Source organism: Puma concolor, chromosome E4 (assembly GCF_028749965.1).
Source record: "Puma concolor isolate L17-30 chromosome E4, mPumCon1.1.hap2, whole genome shotgun sequence".
In the NCBI taxonomy this organism is placed as follows: domain Eukaryota; kingdom Metazoa; phylum Chordata; class Mammalia; order Carnivora; family Felidae; genus Puma; species Puma concolor.
Genome location: NC_141683.1, coordinates 65,462,693 through 65,483,699, shown reverse-complemented (window position 1 = coordinate 65,483,699; position 21,007 = coordinate 65,462,693). Strand labels below are relative to the sequence as shown.

The 21,007-nt window shown below is 44.2% G+C and overlaps 1 protein-coding gene and 2 long non-coding RNA genes across 3 annotated transcripts in view; 1 reads left to right on the top strand and 2 right to left on the bottom strand.

Moving 5' to 3' along the window:
* Positions 1-21,007, bottom strand: part of DRC8 (dynein regulatory complex subunit 8) — a 131,248-nt gene that overhangs the window by 13,379 nt on the left and 96,862 nt on the right. The window contains exon 3 of the mRNA XM_025926301.2: positions 12,880-12,952. Coding sequence (XP_025782086.1) covers positions 12,880-12,952 — 73 coding nt within the window. The remainder of the gene's footprint in view (positions 1-12,879; positions 12,953-21,007) is intronic.
* LOC147572749 (uncharacterized) lies at positions 204-3,264 on the bottom strand. Its single transcript, XR_015246156.1, has 3 exons — positions 766-3,264; positions 569-625; positions 204-262 (listed from the first exon to the last, which is right to left on the bottom strand). It is a non-coding gene; the product is annotated as an uncharacterized LOC147572749 (long non-coding RNA).
* Positions 948-20,102, top strand: LOC147572748 (uncharacterized). Its single transcript, XR_015246155.1, has 5 exons — positions 948-1,005; positions 11,098-11,149; positions 14,739-14,935; positions 15,637-15,760; positions 19,398-20,102. It is a non-coding gene; the product is annotated as an uncharacterized LOC147572748 (long non-coding RNA).

The following is a 21,007-nucleotide window of genomic DNA, read 5'->3' as shown; positions in this document are numbered from 1 at the left end:
GTGATGGATTATTGGAAAGGATTTTCCTCTATTTCTTTAAAAATTTTCTATAATGTATTACTTATTTTATCACAACAAACATTGAAATAAAAACTTTTATTAGTCTCTTGTTATGGTTGGTTTATATAAAATTATGAAAGGTATTTATTTATATTACACATTTGTGTAAGAGACGGAAAACGACACTTACTGACCGATTTCTCTGGGTTTTGTTTCCTGCTGTTGACCGCTGCTTTCGTACCATTTACTGTTGTTCTTCTAGCTACAGATAAATGATAATCTCAGTGTATTCTTTGTGCAACATAATCCTCTCAACACCCCACTCCCCTCCCCCACCGCCATTTACCTATTTTCATTCAGAAATCATGGCTGGTAGCCATTTCTAGATAATCTCCGAAGTACCTCTCGGTCTACAAATCTTTACCTCCGGCATCTGACATTAGCACAAATTAGAGCAGATCTACTTCTTTCTCCCACCTCCTCCAATGCCAAGGTGTTGAGGAAAAATAACAGATAACAATATTTCACGTCACCAGCTACTTCAAAATCAGAACATAATTATTCCCACCCGTTCCCAATCTCTGACACAGTTGGATCCCGAACGATGTGACATCTCAGGGCTCATCTGGAAACGAGAATGATGTAGTTAAGGTCCAGGCTGATGGAAATCCCCACTGGAATTTTTGTGGATTATGCAGATTTTACTCTACTAACGAGACAGCCATTTCTGAAGTTTCAAAGAAAATATTTCTGAGGATACTTAACCAATTAAAAATAATGAGAAACCGTGATTTGGGACCTTTGGGGCTTGTGGTACGTCTGGTATGGTAAGGTATTTTTCATCCAAGATGAAAAATGCAGGAAATGACTCAGTAGAATCATTACATTGTTGTAACTGGTTACTAGGGAATATTTAACACATTGACATCATAAAGGCTTCTCACCACTATTAATTTAACATTAAATCACTGACCACAGAAAATGCAACTGAACATTCATTTATGGGTGAGTTTCTTCATTTAGCAAAATGAAGAGGACTGAATACAATCTCGAATATTTTAATGCCTATGTATTTACACTTTCGATGTTCACAAATTTAAATGGTTTGAAACTATCCCGAGCCCAATTAGGATGGGGTTTCTTCAGTTGTCTTGTGTCTCTGTATGCCTGACACCCGGCACGTAGTAAATACTTGATAATTATTTGTCGAATGAACGATGACCCGTTCACAGGAGTTTTTAATTACTTTTACTTCCCGTAAACTTGGAATTTTTGAGCACATGAATCAGACCTATAGTAAGTATCTCTGCGGTGCTTTGTAAGCCTAATCTCCACATTTGCTACTATTCTGATAATAGGTCTTCCAAGTAGAGTCTAGAAAGTATTAGAGGCAGAAGAGAAGGTGTCAGAAACACAATTATAACCAGACTACTGCTCAGGCCCACAGCAAACAGGAGAGCAGTTTCTTGAACCAGTACACGTCGGGCTTTGTTCTACATGCTAAGGATGCAATGGTGTACGAGGCATAAGCTTTGCGCCTTCAAGGAGTTTCTATCACAAAAGCGAGAGACAGACACATAAATAGAGAACTTCAGATCGTGTTGAATACTACTGACAAAACACAAAGGCTTGTATCATCAAGTCAGATTCACCAGAATCCGAGATCTTACCTAGTATCAAACTTCCAAGGACAGAGATTCACAAGGCACAGGTAAAACATGGGGCAGTTCAGGATGGCAGCATCATCTGCGAGATGCTTTCTTTCTTGCCACATTAGGACTCACTCTGGTCCAGATCTAAAACATAAGGTCTCTAAGTGCTGTGGGTACTTGGAAGAAGAGCACCCCAGAGCAGGGGTGAGAGCAAGAACAAAGACCTTGAATAGAAGCATGTAGGACATAGTCGAAAACAGCAAGGAAGCCAGCATGTGACCAAGGACAATGGCAGGAAGTGACAGACCTGATCCCTTAGGGCCTTGTAAGCTGTGCTAAGAAAAGTACTTTGGACTTTTTTCCTAAGTGACTTGGGGACCTCAGAAGAGGGGTTCTGAGCAGAGGAGTGGAGCACTCTGACTGACCTAACCTTGTTAACATCATCCTTCCTGACTGTAGTGTGAAGAGTAGACAGCAGGGGACCAAGCGCGGGAGCAGAGAGTTCAAAGGCCGCCATGGTTGTTCAGGGAGATTGGGACAGTGGCTTGGACCAAGGTGATGGGTATAGAAGTGGTAAGAAGGGGTCAGTGTATCATCTGAAGGCAGAATTTGCTGGTACAGTGTAAGGTGGATCTTTGTAAAGTCCAATTTCACGATCTCTGTTTTCTACCTTGTGAGTTTTGTCCAGCTGCATTTATTATAATTGCTAATATCCTTATCTTGTGCTTTCTATGCACCCTGATTTTTCTATGCTTCTTTTTTAGTTATTTTCCACATTCTTTGGACTGACTGAGACGCCCTTGAATTCGTTTATCCTCTTTATCAATTTGGAAGTGATACGTTCAACTTCTATTCCTTTTGTAGTTACCTTTAATATTTAAACATGCTTCCTTAATACAATCTAAAGTGTGTATTATATCATACATGCTATAATTGCTCAGTGTTCTAATTCTCACATTTAGCAAACCTCTTTTTCAAAGATTATTTAAGGATATCTCATTTAGATTTATTTTCATTTTCTCTGGATTATTACTGCTGCTTTCTGCTGAATGACTAATCAAATATCAGTGGAAGTCTGGGTTAAGAAGGCAAAGTGCACACACGCATGTAACTTCAGTCCCTCTCGAACTTCGTTAAAATTGCAGTAAAGGAATATATTTTTTAAACAGTCACAAACCTTAGACAGGTAGACTAGGAGAGCATACAACAGCAATAAAATTTTGGAAGCTGGAAAGCAGATGGACGAGTAACAATGACCTAACAGACCCAGAAAACTGAACTCCAGCAGTAGGCCAAGAATTCTCAAAGAGCGGAGTTAAGGCAGAAGATTTTGCTATGAGAATCCTGGGCTCACCTCTCATCCCATGGATACAAATTGGTAACACCCACGTCAGCTGTATATAATCCAGAAAATGACTCAAACACTGGCGGCACAGATTCTCCACAGCTAAATGTAGAAAAAAGGCTACATCAAAGAAGGGAGGAAGGGGCAGAGATACAGCTGGGAGCCTAACAGACATGCAGGACTGTCCGAGACTGTCCAGGGGAGGGAGGGATGCTGGGGACACAGAGAGGGAAGAGGAGAAGACGCCACGCCAGGTACCCAGGCACAAGGGACTCACACAGGGAAGACAACCCCTCCCCCACCCCCACCCCCCCCACAATATCTGGCTTTGAAAGCCAGAGAGGCCTAACTTCGAAAGTTCTTACAATCAGAGGGGCTTAATACCTGGAACTTTAAGAATCAGCAGGCTTGGCTCTAGGAGAGCCAGAGGGCAAGAGGAAGCTGGGTCTTCCCCCTTAAGGAGACACCACAACAAACGGCCCCTCTGACATACACCACAGAAGCAGCAGTTTGAAAAACACAGGGGTACACGGGAGGGAGATTTTTTTTTTTATTCCAGTACAGTCGACATACAATGTTATATTAGTTTCAGGTGTACAATATAGCGATTCAACAGTTCTATATATCACTCAGTGCTCATCATGATAAACGTACTCTTAATCTCCATTACCTGTTTCACCCATTCCCCCCCCCCCCCACCTCCTCTCTGGTAACCACCTCTTTGTTCTCTATAGTTAAGACTCTTTTTTGGTCCGTCTCTTTTCTTCTTTGTTCTTCTGTTTTGTTTCTTAAATTCCACATCAGAGTGAAATCATGTGGTATTTATTTGTATTTCTCCGATTGACCTATTTCACTTAGCATTATATTCTCTAGATACATCCATGTTGTTGCAAATGGCAAGATTACATTCTTTTTATGGCTGAGTAGTATTCCATTATATACATACCACAGCTTCTTTATCCATTCATCTATCGATGGACACTTGGGTTGTTGCCATAATTTGGCTATTGTTAAGTAATGCCGCAATAAACACAGGGGTGCATATGCCTTTTTGAATAAATGTTTTCATATTCTTTGGCTAAATACCCAGTAGTGGAATTAATGGATCATATGTTAGTTTTATTTTTAATTTTTTGAGGAACCTCCGTACTGTTCTCCCCTGTGATCGCACCAGCTTGCATTCCCACCAACAGTGAACGAGGGTTTCTTCTCCACATCCTCACCAAACTTGTTGTTTCTTTTGTTTTTGATTTTAGCTATTCTGACACGTGTGAGGTGATATCTCATTGTTGTTTGGATTTGCATTTCCTTGATAGTAATACAATAATCCAGTTTAAAAATGGGCAGCAGACATGAACAGACATTTTTCCAAAGAAGACATCCAGAAGGTCAACAGACACATCAAAGAAATGAAACTGGAATGTTCTCAAAATATCTGTTAAATCCATCTGCTCCAATGTGTCATTCAAAGTCACTGTCTCCTTATTGAATTCTGTTTGGATGATCTGTCCATTGATGTAAACAGGGCATTAAAGTCCCCTACTATTGTTGTATTACCATTGATTAGTTCCTTTCTGTTTTGTTAGTAGCTGCTTTATGTATTTGGGTGCTTCCATGTTGGTGCGTAAATATTTACAATTGTTAGATCTTGTTGGATTGTCTCCTTTATGATTATATGGTGTCCTTCTTTGTCCCTTGTTACAGTCTTTGTTTTAAAGTCGATTTTGTCCTTTATATAACTATTGCTACCCTGGCTTTCTTTTCACTTCCATTTGTGTGATAAATGTTTTTCCATCCCTTCCCTTTAAATCTGCAGGTGTCTTTAGGTCTGAAATGGGTCACTTGTAGACAGCATATAGATGAGTCATGTTTTTTTACCCATTCCTTCACCCTATGTCTTTTGATTGGGACATTTAGTCCATTTACGTTCAAAGTAATTATTGATAGGTATGTATTTATTGCCATTTTGTTACTTGTTTTCCGGTTGTTTTTGTAGTTTGTCTCTGTTCCTTTCTTCTCTCATGGTTTGCTGGCTTTCTTTAGTGATATACTTAGATTTCTTTATCTTTGTTTTTTGCATATCTATTACAGGTTTTTGATTTGTGGTTGCCATTAGTATTATATATAGCAGTCTATATTAAGTTGATGGTCACTTAAGTTTGAACCCATTCTTCACTCTTCTCCCCCCACTCCACATTTTATGCATATGGTGTCATACCTTACATCTTTTATTTTGTGAATCGCTTGACTGATTTTTACAGATACATTTAATGTTACTGCTTTTGTGCTTCCTACCTTTCTTATTCCTACTTATGGTCTTTCCTTTCCACTCAAAAAGTCCCTTTTAAATTTCTTATCAGGCTGACTTAATGGACATGAATTTCTTTAACTTTTGCTTGTCTGGGAAACTCCTAATCTCTTCTTCTATCCTGAATGAGAGCACTGCTGAATAGAGTATTCTTGGCTGCAGAATTTTTTTTCTTTCAGCACTTTGGATATATCATGACACTCCCTTCCGGCCTACAAAGTTTCTGCTGAAAAATCAGCTAATAACCTTATGAGGTTTCCCCTGTATGTTACTGCATTCTTTTCTCTGGCTCCTTTTAAATTTTTATCTTGATCACTACTTTTTGCCATCTTAATTACTATGTATTTTGGTATGGACATCTTTGGGGTTGACTTTGTTGGGGGTTCTCTGTGGTTCCTGGATCTGGATTTCTCTTTCCTTCTCTAGATTCAGGAAGTTTTCAGCTATTATTTCTTCAAATAAATTTTCTATTCCTTTTTCTCTCTCTCCTCCTTCTGGGATCCCTATAATGTCAATGTTACTACACTTGATGGTGTCACTGAGTTCACTTAGTCTATTTTCATTTTGCATTTGTCCTTCTCTCTCCTGTTCAGCTTGATTGCTGTCCATTACTCTGTCCTACAGGTCACAGATCCATTCTTCTGTTTTCTCTAGTCTACTATCTATTCTCTCTTGTGGGTGTATTTTTCATTTCATTCATTGAGTTATTCGTCCCTGATTGGTTCTTTTTTATGTTTTCTATCTCTTCCTTGAGGGTCTCACTGAGGTCCTCCACTCTTTCTTCAAGTTCAGTGAGTATCGTTATGATTTTTATTTTATTTTTTATTTTATTTTATTCAATTTGATTCAATTTTATTTTATTTTATTTATTTAGAGAGAGAGAGCGTGCGCAAGCAGGGGAGGGGCAGAGAGAAGGAGAAAGAGAGAATCCCGAGCAGTGGGATTCACACACTAACAGTGTGGAGCCTGATGCAGGGCACAAAGTCACGACCTGAGCCAAAACCAAGAGTCAGATGCATAAGTGACTGAGCCACCCAGGCGCCCCCTGATTGGGCAAATCCTTTTAATATTGATTAAGATAATCATTGTTTATTGTGTTTGTTTTTTTGTGTGGTTCATGCTTTTTATGTCTTATCTAAGAAATGTTTGGCTAACCCAATATCACAGGGTTTTCTCTCTTCTTCTAGAAATGTATAGTTTTAGCTCATCTATTCAGGTCTATGATCCACTTCAAGTTAACCTTTGTATGGAGTAAAAAGAGTGACAAACTTTGTGTTCTTTCTATTCAGATACTCATTTGCTCCTGCACTATTTATCGAAGTGATCATCCTTTCTTCATGGAATTACTTTGGCACCTTTGTCAGAGATGTATGGTTCTATTTCTGGATCCTCTGGTTTGTCCCAATGGTCTATATGTCTTTCAGTCCACAAATATCACACTGTCATGATTACTGTAGTTTTGCAGTGAATCTTGCAATCAGGTAGTGAAAGTCCACCCACCCTTGCCCTACATTTTCAAAATTATTTTGTTTATTCTAGGTCCTTTGCTTTTCCATTCAAATTTCAGAATCAACTTATAAATGTCTTTAAAAAAAAAAAAAGCCTGCTATGATTTTGAACACATACTGAATTCATCAAAGAACTGCCATCTTAACGATGTTGTTTTGCAATCCATGAATATGTATATGTATCCTTTTAAATCTTAATTAATTTCTCTTTATAGTGTTTGCTGTTTTTAGTGTATAAGTCTTGCCTATATTTTGTTAGATGTATTGACTCTTCTATTCTAATGCTTTTTTAAATGGAGTTGTTTACTTGATTTCATTTTTTTTACCATTGATTTCTAATTATACAATTATGGGAATGCAAGCTGGTGTAGCCTCTCTGGAAAACAGTATGGAGCTTCCTAAAAAAATTAAAAATAAACCTACCCTATGACCCAGCAATTGCACTACTAGGCATTTATCCAAGGGATACAGGTGTGCTGTTTCGAAGGGACACGTGCACGCCCATGTTTATAGCAGCACTATCGACAACAGCCAAAGTATGGAAAGAGCCCAAATGTCCATCCATGGATGAATGGATAAGGAAGAGGTGGTATATATATACAATGGAGTATTACTTGGCAATCAAAAAGAATGAAATCTTGCCATTTGCAACTACGTGGATGGAACTGGAGGGTATTAAGCTAAGTGAAATTAGTCAGAGAAAGACAAATATCATATGACTTCACTCATATGAGGACTTTAAGAGACAAAATAGATGAACATAAGGGAAGGGAAACAAAAATAATATAAAAACAGGGAGGGGGATAAAACATAAGAGACTCTTAAATATGGAAAACAGAGAGAGGGTTACTGGAGGGGTTGTGGGAGGGGGAATGGGCTAAATGGGTAAGGGGCATTAAGGAATCTACTCCTGAAATCATTGTTGCACTATATGCTAACTAATTTGGATGTAAATTTAAAAAAATAAAATAAAATAAATAAAGAAGACATCTGGAAAAAAAAAGAAATACAATTCATTTTTCATGTTGACCATGTAGCCTATGATCTGGCTAAATTCACACATTCTAGTGGCTTTTTGGTAACTCTCTTAGGATTTTCTCCATGAAAAATCATGTTGTCTGACATAGAAATAGTTTCACTTCTATTATTTTTATAATAATATTAAATATACTATATTAAATATTATAAAAATATATAAATATAGAAAATAATATAAATATAAAATAGTCTTTTACTATTTCTTCTTACCTTGTTGCACTAGCTAGGATTTCAAGTACAATGATGAATAGGAGTGATAAACACAGGCATCCATGCCTTGTTCACGATTGTAGGTAGAAAACACTGAGTGTCATCTTAGCCTTGAGTTTTCACAGCTGCCCTTGGCCAGATTGACAAGTTTCCTTTTATTCTTAGTTTGCTGAGTACTGTTATCTTCAGTGGGTATTGAATTTTTTCAAATGCTTTTTCTATATTTATTGAAATGATCATACAATTTATCGACATTGTTCTCTTAATGTAGTAGATTACACTGATTCATGTTAAGCCAACCTTAAATTTCTGAGATAAACTCCACCCGCTCGTGATGTATTATCCTTTATACGATATTGTTGAAATTGACTTGGTAAAATCATAGTAAGGACTTTTTACATCTATGTTAACAAGATCTGTAGTTTACCTTTTTTTTGTAAAACAATTGTCTGGTTTGAATATCACAGTAATACTAGCCTGGAAAGTGTTACCTCCCGTAATGTTTTCAGAAAGAATTTGGGGTAGAATTGGTACTATTTCTTCCATAAATGTTTGAAAAAAAATTCACTAGAGAAGCCACCTGAACTTCTAGTTTTCTTTATGGGAAAGTTTTTAATTATAAATTTAATTTTCATAACTGATAGGGGGCTACCCAAATTCTCCACTTTTTCTTGGGTCAGTGTTGGTCATTTGTGTCTCTTGGTGAGCATGTCAATTTCATCTAAGTTGCTGCATTTAGTGGCATAAAGCTGTCTCTTATTATCGTTTTCAAATGTCTGAAGGATAATGAAAAACCCTCCTCTAATCTAGATGTTGGTAATTTGTGTTGATTGTCTGAGCTACAAGTTTATCAGTTTTATTTGAAAAGACTAGTATTTTGCATTCAGGGATTTTCTCTGTCCATTTCCTAGTTCACTGATTGCTGCTCTTCACAATTTTTCTCCTTCTCTATATATTGGGTTTATGTTGCTCTTCTTTTCCTAGCTTCCTGAGATGAGAATTTAGATCATTAATTTTAGGTCTTTTTACTTTTCCAATGTGAACATTTAGAGTTGTAAACTGGCCTCCAAGCACTACTTTCCCTGAATCCCACAACGTTTGACGTGTTGCATTTTCATCAACGTTCAGGGCAAAATGCTTTCTCACTCCCCTTGTGATTTCTTCTTTGATTCATGAATCGTTTTAGAAGTATGTTGCTTCGTTTCAAATATTTGAGGACTTCCTAGTTATCTTATTCTCAATTGATCTCTGGCTTCATTCCATTTTTTAAATCAGAGAACATATCCTGTATGATTTCGATTTTTTAAAATGTACTGGGATTTGTTTTATGGTCCAGCACTTAATATATCCTATTGAACATTCCATGGACACTTGGAAAGAACATGTATTATAGGTGTAGTGTCCTATAAATATCAGTTAGGCCAGAGTGGTTAATGGTGGTGTTGAGATTATCTCCATCTTTGCTGATATTTTATGTAGTTGCTCTATCAATTACTTGAGAAGCTTGTTAAAATCTCCATCTATGGAACACAGACATTTATGATTTTTAATACCTTCCTGATGAATTGGCCTTTTGAAAAAAATCACTGTACAGTGTAATAATCTTATCAACATAGGTGTTATTTTCCAAACATCTCGTAATGCTCCCTTCTAATTACTTTAAATTCTCCACAATTCCACTTGAGTTTGAACTTTGAACGCTGTAGACCTCTCCACGCCCTTCCCACTGGTATTGAGAGGCCACCATGTCCCCCCCACCCCCACCCCCGGCCCCAGCTCTCACACGGAAGAGCCTGGAACGCTCTAACTCCATAGTAAAGGAAGAATGGTTTAATAACCTGTATGTCAATAAAATTTATATTAACCCTTCTTACGGCTGTTGGGTTTTGTGATATTCCAAGCGGGTAGAGATTATTTGGGGCAAGTTGCTAATTGTAGAATATGAAGTAGAGGGATCAATGCGGAGTGATTTTTAAATGATCTATTTCAAGAGAGACATCAGCTCTCCTATCGCTCCTCAGGAAGCGAGGGGCTGAGAGTATGTATCTACACTGAAATTTAAGTAAATGGCAACTAGAGAACTGAACACAGATTTTGATGTGGGTTTTTGTTTTTGAGAGAGAGAGAGAGGAAGGGAGGGAGGGAGGGACAAGCAGGGGGGAGGGGAAGAGTGAGAGGGAGAACCCCATGCAGGCTCCACGCCTAGCATGCAGCCTAATGCAGGGCTCGATCTGAAGACCATGAGATCATGACCTGAGCCAAAGTCAAGAGGCAGATGCTTAACCAACTGAGCCACCCAGGTGCCCTTCGATGTGTAGAATTTTAGAGCATTGTCACATGATTGTATTTTTTTATATTATTGCATTTTAAAGCAAATGAAGCAGATATAGTTTCATTTCTGAAACCATTACAGAGCATTTATCAATACAACATTCATCCTTATTCACCCACTATTTGGAGCTTTGTTTTTTTTTTTTTTTTTTTTTTAATGTATTTGATACCTACAAATATCTATGTGCTTTTTTTCCCCCCTCAGTTATTTGGGAAACTTCAAAAAGGGTAGTCACACCCAAAGCTTCTTAAGCATCTTGCTATAATTTAATCTGAACAAACTGTTGTGCACAAATACAGAAAAACATATGTAGGGCTCAGATAGCATATTGCTATAATTCTTAAGCTTCTTAAGCATCTTGCTGTAATTTAATCTGAACAAACTGTTGCGCACAAATACAGAAAAACACATGTAGGGCTTAGATCGCACAGCGATCCCTCTTGGTCCAACCGTTCGAAACGTGTAATTTTCAAAGGCTGTGTCAATGTACCTAAGCAAAGGACAAATACAAAAGAAAATGCTGGGGCCTGAGCATCTACTGTGATTAACTGTGAAACCCGCGGGGTCATTTCGGTAGAGAGCCACCTACAGAGCAAGCCAACCCAAATATACACTGAGTGCCCACCAGGGAACAGCTGATTCCTTGCAGCGATCAGAATGAATCCTCATAAAGACACTTGGCTATTGCTGCGTTCTTTACGCAGATGCGGGACCAGGCTTTGAAAGAGGACGCTGCTCAGCCAAGGCCACACAGCTGTAAGTGGTAGCTCTGGGGTTTGCAAGTAGACTTCCTGACACTATTCGTGGTGTCTGTTCCACTTTGCCGGAAAAACTTACAGATCAAGAGTTGGCAAACTTTCCCTGGAAAGGGCCCGACAGTAAATATTTTAAGCTTTGCAAACCATATGGTCTCTGTCGCGAGGACTGAACCTCCACTCTTGCAGTGAGAAAACAGCCACAGACGATATGTAAATAAATGAGTTTAGCTGTGTCCCGATAAAACTTTATTTACAATAAGAGGAGGTGGGCTGGATTTGGCCCAGGGGTTGGGATTGGCGGACCCCCGCTACAGATTGAAACGTACAAACAAACCATCAAGGAATCAGGCTCTAAAGGTTCCACTTTTCTATCTTTCCAGGGCCATTTTTCATTACCGCTGCGCTTACTCTACTGAATTGTACGCAATCATTACGATTTCACTGTAAATTCATCCTCCAGTCCCTCTCTGCTCCACAAAGCCAACTTTCCTCTCCCTAGCACAGATTCTCACTTTGTCGATAAACACTGTCAAGCAGCGATCAACACCTTATTTTTAAAAATGAGGACCCACTTGGGAAAAATAAGTTGTTTTTTTTTTTCCTCTGAGTAAAAATAGTTTCACCGGGTCCCCAAATGGAAAACCAGCGTAAAGATTTTGTGCTTTACTGAATATTTTTAAATGCTAATGAAAAACTGGTACTGCCTTTTAGTTACCAAGATGCTAAGAGGTGGGTATCAGAGTTACCCTCCTGATCTTCCGTCTCCACACACCCACAAAAGCAGTTCTGGAAAGGTTCTTCTCGTGGTGGGGGCCCAGGGAGCTTGGTTCCCCGCAGGCCCCCGCTTTGTTGGACTGAAAGCTGCATGCAGAATTTAGAGCAGATCCTTTGCTGGAAAACCAAACAGGGCAGGAAGCTCTCTGGTCTTGGGCCACTCACCACTGCTTTACGGGATAACTCTCTCCAGGGACTCATCTACACTGTTACAAATAACCATTTTTCAAATTCTTAGACTCTTTGGTCAATGTCAAGTTAGTTCTTATTATTGTGTTTACTACTTGCTGGGAAAGTTGGTTTTATTTCCCCCAAATAAATATAAATTTCTTCCAGTCTCTGTTTCCGCTTCTATCCCCTCTGAAGTGACATTATTCAGTATATTCCTTTCCAGTGCCAATATCCTCTCTGCACATAGTCAGTCAGTCCCCTGTGTCTGTCTGCTGGCCTTTCTTCAACTAAGTTTAAAGAGTATAAATAAGGGGCGCCTGGGGGGTTCAGTTGGTTAAGCATCTGACTTCGGCTCAGGTCATGATCTCCCAGTTTGTGGGTTTGAGCCTCGAGTCAGGCTCTGTGCTGACGGCTCGGAGCCTGGAGCCTGCTTCAGATTCTGCGTGTGTGTCTCTCTGCCCCTGCCCGCTTGTGCATGTGCACTCTCTCTCTCTCTCCGTCTCAAAAATAAATAAAGAAACATTAAAAAAAAAGTGTATAAACAATATAAAGTGGGCTCCTCACTTGAGCCATCATGTTACTCAGTCAAAGCCATTTGTTCCAGATCTGCTATTAATTTGTTCAGACCCTGTTGGCTGGCTGATCCGTAAAGCTGCCTGAATGTTTCCACCAAGCACCCTCATTAGTTTAGGACACACTTAGCTGCAGGGAAGGGTTTTTAGGCACCAGGAATGGACGAAGAAGGGAGCCCGCGGCACGCATCCTTGCCCCAGGTCTGCTTACCTCCGCGATCAGGTCATGGAGCTCTCCTTCGCTCGGGCAGCACCCTAGCGACCTGATAATTGTTCCGATCTCTCTGCGGAAAAAGTGGTCAACAGTTTTAGAACATAAACTTTGGAAAGCAAGCGCTGTGTTTCTCTAAACAAGGTCAGGGCAGATGTAGCACCGAGGTCACTCAATTAAGTCCTACCTCGTGAGGACAGCAGATACTTTTCCGGGGGAAGGAAAAGGCAGACAGGTGAACCAAAGGGAGAAGAAAGAAGTGTTTGCGTGGATTAGCCCGAGCCCAAATCAGAAAGTTCTAGAAAATGAAAACAGGGGAGGGGGTAAGAAAAAGAAGTGTCAGGCACTCACTAGCTGATTTTAAGTTAATTAGCTGTTTCAAACCTCAGTTTCTGCATCTGTAAAATGGGGACAATAATATCTCCCTCAGAGGTTTGTGTTAAAGTCCACATTAGTGGCAAAATACTGAAAAGCGTGGCCCCTAGTGTCAGATTGTCAGGGTTCAGATCTGAGCTCTATCACGTGCTAGGCTGCACAGGTTAATCTCTGGGTGCAGAAGCCTACCTGGTGGTTAAAACCTAGTGACATCGTGCAAATACTTAGAAAGGGGCGGGGAACACCCTAAGAGTAAAATAATACAAACTATCATAATATAAAGCATAGTTCTTGCTTTATATTATGCAAGATTTATTGAATGGCATACACTCAATAAATATTAGTTATGCCCCTGCCCTCCCCAGAATGATGTAATTCAATTCAGCAAATAACCTAAGAAAAGTATAAATTCTATTCGGTACTCCTTAGATGTGAAGAGAGGGGATTTAGAATAGATTATTAAAGATTTCCACTTAAAATTATTAAAATTAAAGATGTAATATTTGAATGTTAACTTAATTTCACAAATATGCACTTGAATAGAATTTTTAAATATTTATTTATTTATTTTGAGAAAGAGAGTGAGAGAGGGAGAGCATGAGCAAGGAGAGGGAAAGAGGCGGGGAGAGAGAATCCCAAGCAGGCTCCGAGCTGTCAGGACAGAGCCTGATGTGGAGCTCAATCCCAGGACACTGGGATCATGACCTGAGCCCAAATCAAGAGTCAGACGCTTAACCAACTGAGCCACCTAGGCACCCCACTTGACTAGAATATTTTTTTTACCACTCTGGGTAATAATGATGGTGTTATACTTAGTCCCTATTTTACTGAGAAAACATTTTATTTTTTTTAAGTTTATTTATTTATTTTGAGAGAGAGGGAGGGAGGGAGAGAGGGAGGGGCAGAGAATCCCAAGCAGGCACCACTGTCAGTGCAGAGCCCCATGCGGTCATTAGATCATGACCTGAGCCAAAACCACGAGTTGGATGTTTAACTGAGTCCCCCAGGCGCCCTGTGAAAACATTTAAAAATGTTTTTTAAATGTTTTTATTTATTTTTGAGATGGAGAGAGACAGAGCATGAGCAGGGGAGGGGCAGAGAGAGAAGGAAACACAGAATCTGAAGCAGGCTTCAGGCTCTGAGCTGTCAGCACAGAGCCCGACGCGGGGCTCGAACTCACGAGCCGTGAGATCGTGACCTGAGCTGAAGTCGGACGCTCAACTGACTGAGCCACCCTGGCACCCCTGAGAAAACAGTTTAAATTAGAATGTTTGGCTTCTTCACTTACAGAGGCTGTGGGATGAGCAGCGAGGGGAAAATCAAAAGTCTTTAACTGCGGAAGACGGGATTCTTAATTTTCATTTACTGATTTTCCTTTGTAACAAACACGGCCCACTATACACACCACGTCTTCCTGTGGACTACGTTTCACACCCGCCAGAGGACCTCAGTCTGTACACTTCTGCATTGTTTCTCCCACCCAGGTCCCTCGTGAAGGCAGGATCTGAACATGATGGTGTGCATAGAAACTGAAGCATTTTACAAGACTATACTTTCGAGAAGTCCCTAAAGATGTGCCGTGAATCTGGCTAACACCGAACTAGTAACCATATCGTTGTAACATCAGACTGGCTGCTGTATACATTAGACCAAAGAAAGGCAGGGACAAAAACATGATTTGGTAAGTATTCACAGATTTAGCCCTTCCATAACCTTCCGGGCCTTTTGCTATGTGCATCAGGAAACCGAAACTCCAGGGGCGCCTGGGTGGCTCAGTTGGTTGAGCATCTGACCTCAGCTCAGGTCACAATCTCGTGGTTTGTGAGTCCGAGCCCCGCGTCGGGCTCTGTGCTGACAGCTCAGAGCCTGAAGCCTGCTTCAGATTCTGTGTCTCCCTCTCTCTCTGCCCTTCCCCCACTTATGCTCTGTCTCTGAAATAAACATTAAAAAAAAATTTAAAAATACATAAATAAATAAAACATTAAAAAGAAAGAAAAGAAAAGAAAACTGAAGAAACTCCAGAATCAGAGGGACCTGAAGAAAAGCTGGTTACCCTACACCAGAGGCAGGGGTGGGGGTAGGGGGTGGAGAGGGGACCTGGAACCGCCTGCGGGCAGGCGTGTAGGACAGCGGCCCTTTCGTCCGTCTGGCTACTGAGCACTGCGCAGGTGGCTAGCCCAAACAAAAACAGGCTGTAAGTGTAAAACACAGATTTCAAAAACTGAGCACACACGCACAAAAAAATGTAAAATATCTCATCGATCATTTTTAAATTGACACATGTTGAAATGACAATATTTTAGACATATTGGGTTGACTAACAATTACTAAAATCAATTTCACCTGTTTCTCTTTTGCCTTTTGTTTCCTTGTGGCTACCAGAACATTTTAAATTATCAGCCCGATACTCCCTATTTCTGGAAACGGCTAGGAAGAGCCGTCATCACGAGTCAGACGTGAGGTACACAGAAAGAGAGAGAGAATCACCCTGCGCCGTGTCAGCAAGGTAATCGTTCTCCCTCGTGCCTCTCTGAGAAGCGTTAACCAGGTGTTTGTTTGTTTTTTAATCTTTTCATTTATTTTTTGAGTCTGTCCGCAGAGAGCCTGAGCGGGGCTCGAACTCACGAACCGTGAGATCATGACCTGAGCCAAAATCAAGAGTCAGATGCTTAGCCGACTGAGCCCCCCCAGGTGCCCCTGAACCAGGTTGCAACGAGCCCTCGGTCGCTGCCAGCCCCCACGACACAGGAAGGGCTGACTATTAGGTGGCGGGCCGGGCGGCGTCCACCCCCAGACACGACGCACAGGAGGGCCTGAGCGGGAGGAAGGTGTGGGCCGGAGACACGGCTCTGGCAGCGAAGCCGGGGGCTCTGACGGGAGTGTGCTGGCAGGAAGACACCAGCCAGGGGTCCAGGAGGAACTCTCTAGAGTTCTCTAGGGCCCGCGCTGACCCAGCGGTACGAGGAAGAGGCCCGCGTTAGCCGCAGAGGAGAGGAGCCAGAGGGGCGGCGCGAACTCCGCAGACGGCCGCGTCCAGGGAGCTGAGGAAAGACGTGGGGAAAGCGAGCCTCATCTCAGTGTCCCATGCTGCGGAGAGCATGGGTTTAGGGAAGGAAGATCAGCTGTGCTATTTGAGGAGGGAGGGCGCCGTCGAAACCAGACTGCACGGGGTCCAGGAGGACGGGTCCGGGGAGCGAAGGGGAGGAAGTGATGTCTGGGGAGGGGGGCAGAGGCGTGGGGCCAGGGAAGATTCTGTAAGAAACGTAAGACCGGAGGGAGGTGGGCACTCATGAACGCGGATGGGCAGGGGCCGGCGCGGAGAGGGCTGGAGAGACCAGGGCTCGCGAGGGGGTGCTCCTGGGGAGGTGGGAGCACTCAGGGGGCACACGGCTGGCCCGGGGCCTGCCACCCGCAGGCTCCGTGTCAGAAGGGCAGGTCCTTCCTTCCCGCCTGGAAAGGTCTTCTCTACCCCTCTGGCTCCCCTTTGAAGAACCGATCACCTTATCTCCTCCCCTGAGTGAATCCAGCCAGGACGACCGACTTTGCCCACGGAAAACAGCTCGTCTGATGCCCTCCAGCCACACAGGCGCTACTTTTCTCCGGCCCTGAAGCACAGAGCCTGACTCCGCTAAGGGGAAAGGGCAAAGCTTCTCGGGCCGATGAGTCCACAGCAGCCTGAAGAACAATACACTCAAGAACTCACCCCGAAGCCCTACAAACTGGCCCGCGAGCTGTGGGCGGCGGCGAATTCACTGAGCATCCGTGCTCCTTTGCTGCCGTCAACCAGTCAGACCTGCCGTTCCCTGTCCTGGGTTCTGGGCCCCTGAACCTTCCATGCTGCCTGCTCTATTAATCCCTAACCCTGAGCCACTCCCCGGTTTCCTTCCTCCGCTCCGGCAAAGCACTGCGGGAAGAAAAGACCTAACAAAAAGATCACGGGCCGCTGCAGATTCACGCCGTCCAACATCCAACGTCCCACATGCTGCCTAACCCCCTTGCTTTCGCTTCCTGCTGCTTCCCTAGCAAACTGCCCCCCAAACAGCCATTCTGAATCATCTCCGGCCTCACGCTCAAAACCACAGGTACGCCCAATCTCAGCGGAAGACCCCACAGGCCTGTCACCTGCGTCCCCCCCCCATGCGAACCGGGCACGGCTGACCCGCCGACCACCCGCTCGGCCAGCCCAGGCCGCACAGCTACGCGCCGCAGCCTGGGTACAGGCAGCTCACGGCTCTGAAGGCGGCAGAGTCCGAGACCTGGTGAGAACCCTGCTCCCAGCTTGTGGATGACCGCCTTTCTCCGTATCCTCCCATGGCCGACAGCGAGCGGGCTCTGGGTCTCCCTCTTCTTTCAAGGGCCCCAATCCATCGCGGGGACCCCACCCCCATGACCTCATCTAGACTTAATCACTTCCCAAAGGCCCACCACCTCCAAACACCATCACGTGGGGGTGGGGGGCAAGGCTCCATCATATGAATTCGGGAGGGACACATATCCGATGGTGGGCGCCCCCACGACAGGTCCGGCCCCTGTACCGCCTTCCAAGCGTGTACAAGCGTCCCCTCCTCTCCCTCTCAGCCTCCGAGGAACTAAAAGTGCCCTTCCTTAATAAAGCTCACCCCTCTCCATTTTCCTGAGTTCCAGGCTGGGCTCCTTTTTTTCCCCCCAGCAAGTATATACATTATTCAGTGCTCATCTCACTGTGCGTAGTCTTAACCCCCTCGGTCTCGGCTCTTTTTCTGGACACACTTGCCTCCCGCTCAACATCTTCATTCCGCCCTTTACTAGCGGCTTCCTCTTTTGCCCTGAGATATTCACGTAACTTCCCTCTCTTAAGACATTTCTAACAGGTGCCTTACCGCCTCCAACTACTCTCCCTCCACTTCCTTTGCTAGCACAGCCCTTGTTCTAAGTCGCTCATCTTGGGGGCGCCCGGGTGGCTCAGTGGGTTAAGCATCTGACTCTGTTTTCGGCTCAGGTCGTGATCTCACGGTTTGTGAGTTGGAGACCCGCGTCGGGCTCTGCACTGACAGCGTGGAGCCTGCTTGGGATTCTCTCTCCCTCCCTCCCTCCCTCCCTCTGCTTCTCTCTTGCTCTCCTGCACACTCTCTCTCAGTCTCTTTTAAAATATATAAATAAACCTTACAGTGAATAAATCACTCATCTTGTAACTGTCAGGACACCTCCCGCCATCCACTGTAGACCTGCCGGCCTAGCTCTTGGCCACATGCTCGGTCTGTCCTGTCTTAGCCTCTCCACCCCTCTCTTCCTCCCACGGTCCCTCAACTGCCCCCTGCCTGGACCCCTGGTTGCAGGATGACCTCACTGTTCAAAGTGTTACAGGGGCCTAAGAGAAGAAACCCACCACTCGGATCTGGGCAGAGAGAAGCCTGCCACTTGGATCTGGACAGAGAAAGGCCCATGGCTCAATCCTGGACAGGAGAGGCCCGCTGCTCAGATCTAGACAGGAGAGAGGCCCGCCGCTCTGATCTGGCCAGAGAGAGGCCCACCGGTCAGATCTGGCCAGAGAGAGGCCCGCCACTCTGATCTGGCCAGAGAGAGGCCCACCGGTCATCACAGTACCGGCACCTGCAGGGAGAGAGGGACAGAAAGCCTGTGCAGGGCGGCAGCAGTAGGAGACTCGAGTGGCAGGCAAGGGGAACACAGGGTTAAGGCGGCTGCTCTGGAGAGGCACGCGCAGTTTCTGGCCAGAAGCTCGAATTCAGTGCAGCCGCCGGTCCCGCGGTCCCCACGGACGCTTTGACCCCTCGCGACAGTCCCATGGGGTGTGCGCCTTGTCCTCTCCATTTCACAGACCAGGAGACGATCCCGAGATGTTCAATAACTTACCAGGGCCACAAATAGCTGCGCATTCTAGCCGCCCCCCACCCCCCCAGAGCAGGGGGCCGGGGCTGCGGGCCCAACCAGGGGGCAGGACAGCGACACAGGAGACTGACCGGCCTTCCGGCTGGGAGCCGTCACCTCCTCTGGGACTTGGAGAAGGAGACCCCGCGGCCCACTCCCTCCCCTCCACCACCTGCGGGCTGCAAGGGGAGTGGTAACCGCGCACAGGGTTTCACCAGCGGGCCGGGCTCTGTTGTCAACTGCTCTAAATCCTCTTACCCGCTTCCTCCCCACGGCAGCCCTGCGAGGACGACCCACCAAAACCAGGCCACAGAAAGACTGGGTAACTTCCCCAGCACCCTGGGAAGTAGTGGCTGGGATCCCGACACACACAGGCTGGAATCCTCACACGCCTCAGCCCTGCACACCGCCACCTCTCATAAACCTGATCCAGTATGTCACGAGACGGAGGGAACTCGGGGACTGTGACAAGGCGCCTCCAAAGAAGAGTGGAGGTTCCATCCCACGGGAACCCTGAAGACAGATCCAGGGCGCCAAACAGACGACCCAAGGGACAGAGTTGGCCCTCAGATAAGGTTTTGCTCAGCGCAGTGTTGGTTCATAACATCCGTGTCTTCGGGAGTGCCCCAGACTGTGTCCCTCGCACATGCACATCACAGGCCTGGTCCCTTGGGAACCTGGGTCTATCACTCCTGGAAAATAGCAATTTTGTACGGTAGGGATTTACCTGCAAGAAGCGGGGGAATGAGCCAGTGACCTCTTAAAGTTTTCTCCCCAGGGGCTCTGATTCTAAGATTATACTTACACACACACACACACACACACACACACACACACACACACACACACGGGTGGCTTATGTAAGTGAATATTCTTGCTCTTAGAAGACACACACTGGAGGATTTCAGGGGAAAGGCCACCGCGTCTACAGCTCACTCTCAAATAGTCCAGCAAAAGAAAATAATAAAACGTATAAATACGTAGATCGTGTAAATGTAGTGTGTGTGTACATCATAAAAGAGAGGGAACACAGGCAAAAGCAAATGCGCCAGAATGTTAACAATTGGCGCATCTAGGGGGCCGTACACAAGAATTCCTTCCACGTGCCACTCTTACTGTTTGTCTAGACGTGTGAAATTTTTTAAATAAAAAGTGTTCGTGAAAGAAAATAATAACAAGAAGTGGGTGCCTGGCTGGCTCAGTCGGAGCATTCCACTCTTGATCTTGAGTCGTGAGTTCGAGCCCCACGTCGGGCATGGAGATTAGTAAAAAGTAAACTTTTTTTTAAATTTTTTTTTCAATGTTTATTTATTTTTGGGACAGAGAGAGACAGAGCATGAATGGGGGAGGGGCAGAGAGAGAGGGAGACACAGAATCGGAAACGGGCTCCAGGCTCTGAGCCGTCAGCCCAGAGCCCAATGCGGGGCTCGAACTCACAGACCGTGAGATCGTGACCTGGGTGAAGTCGGACGCTTAACCGACTGCGCCACCCAGGCGCCCCAGTAAAAAGTAAACTTAAAAAGGAAACACAAGGGGCGCCTGGGTGGCGCAGTCGGTTAAGCGTCCGACTTCAGCCAGGTCACTATCTCGCGGTCCGTGAGTTCAAGCCCCGCGTCAGGCTCTGGGCTGATGGCTCGGAGCCTGGAGCCTGTTTCTGATTCTGTGTCTCCCTCTCTCTCTGCCCCTCCCCCGTTCATGCTCTGTCTCTGTCTGTCCCATAAATAAATAAAAACGTTGAAAAAAAAATTAAAAAAAAAAAAAAAAGGAAACACAAGATAAGGACATTTCATTCTCAGGCAGGAAAACCAAAGTAGTAAGAAATAACAACAGAAATCTTGCCTCATATAAACTACCTGCAAAACAATTTACTTTTTTGTGTTATACTATA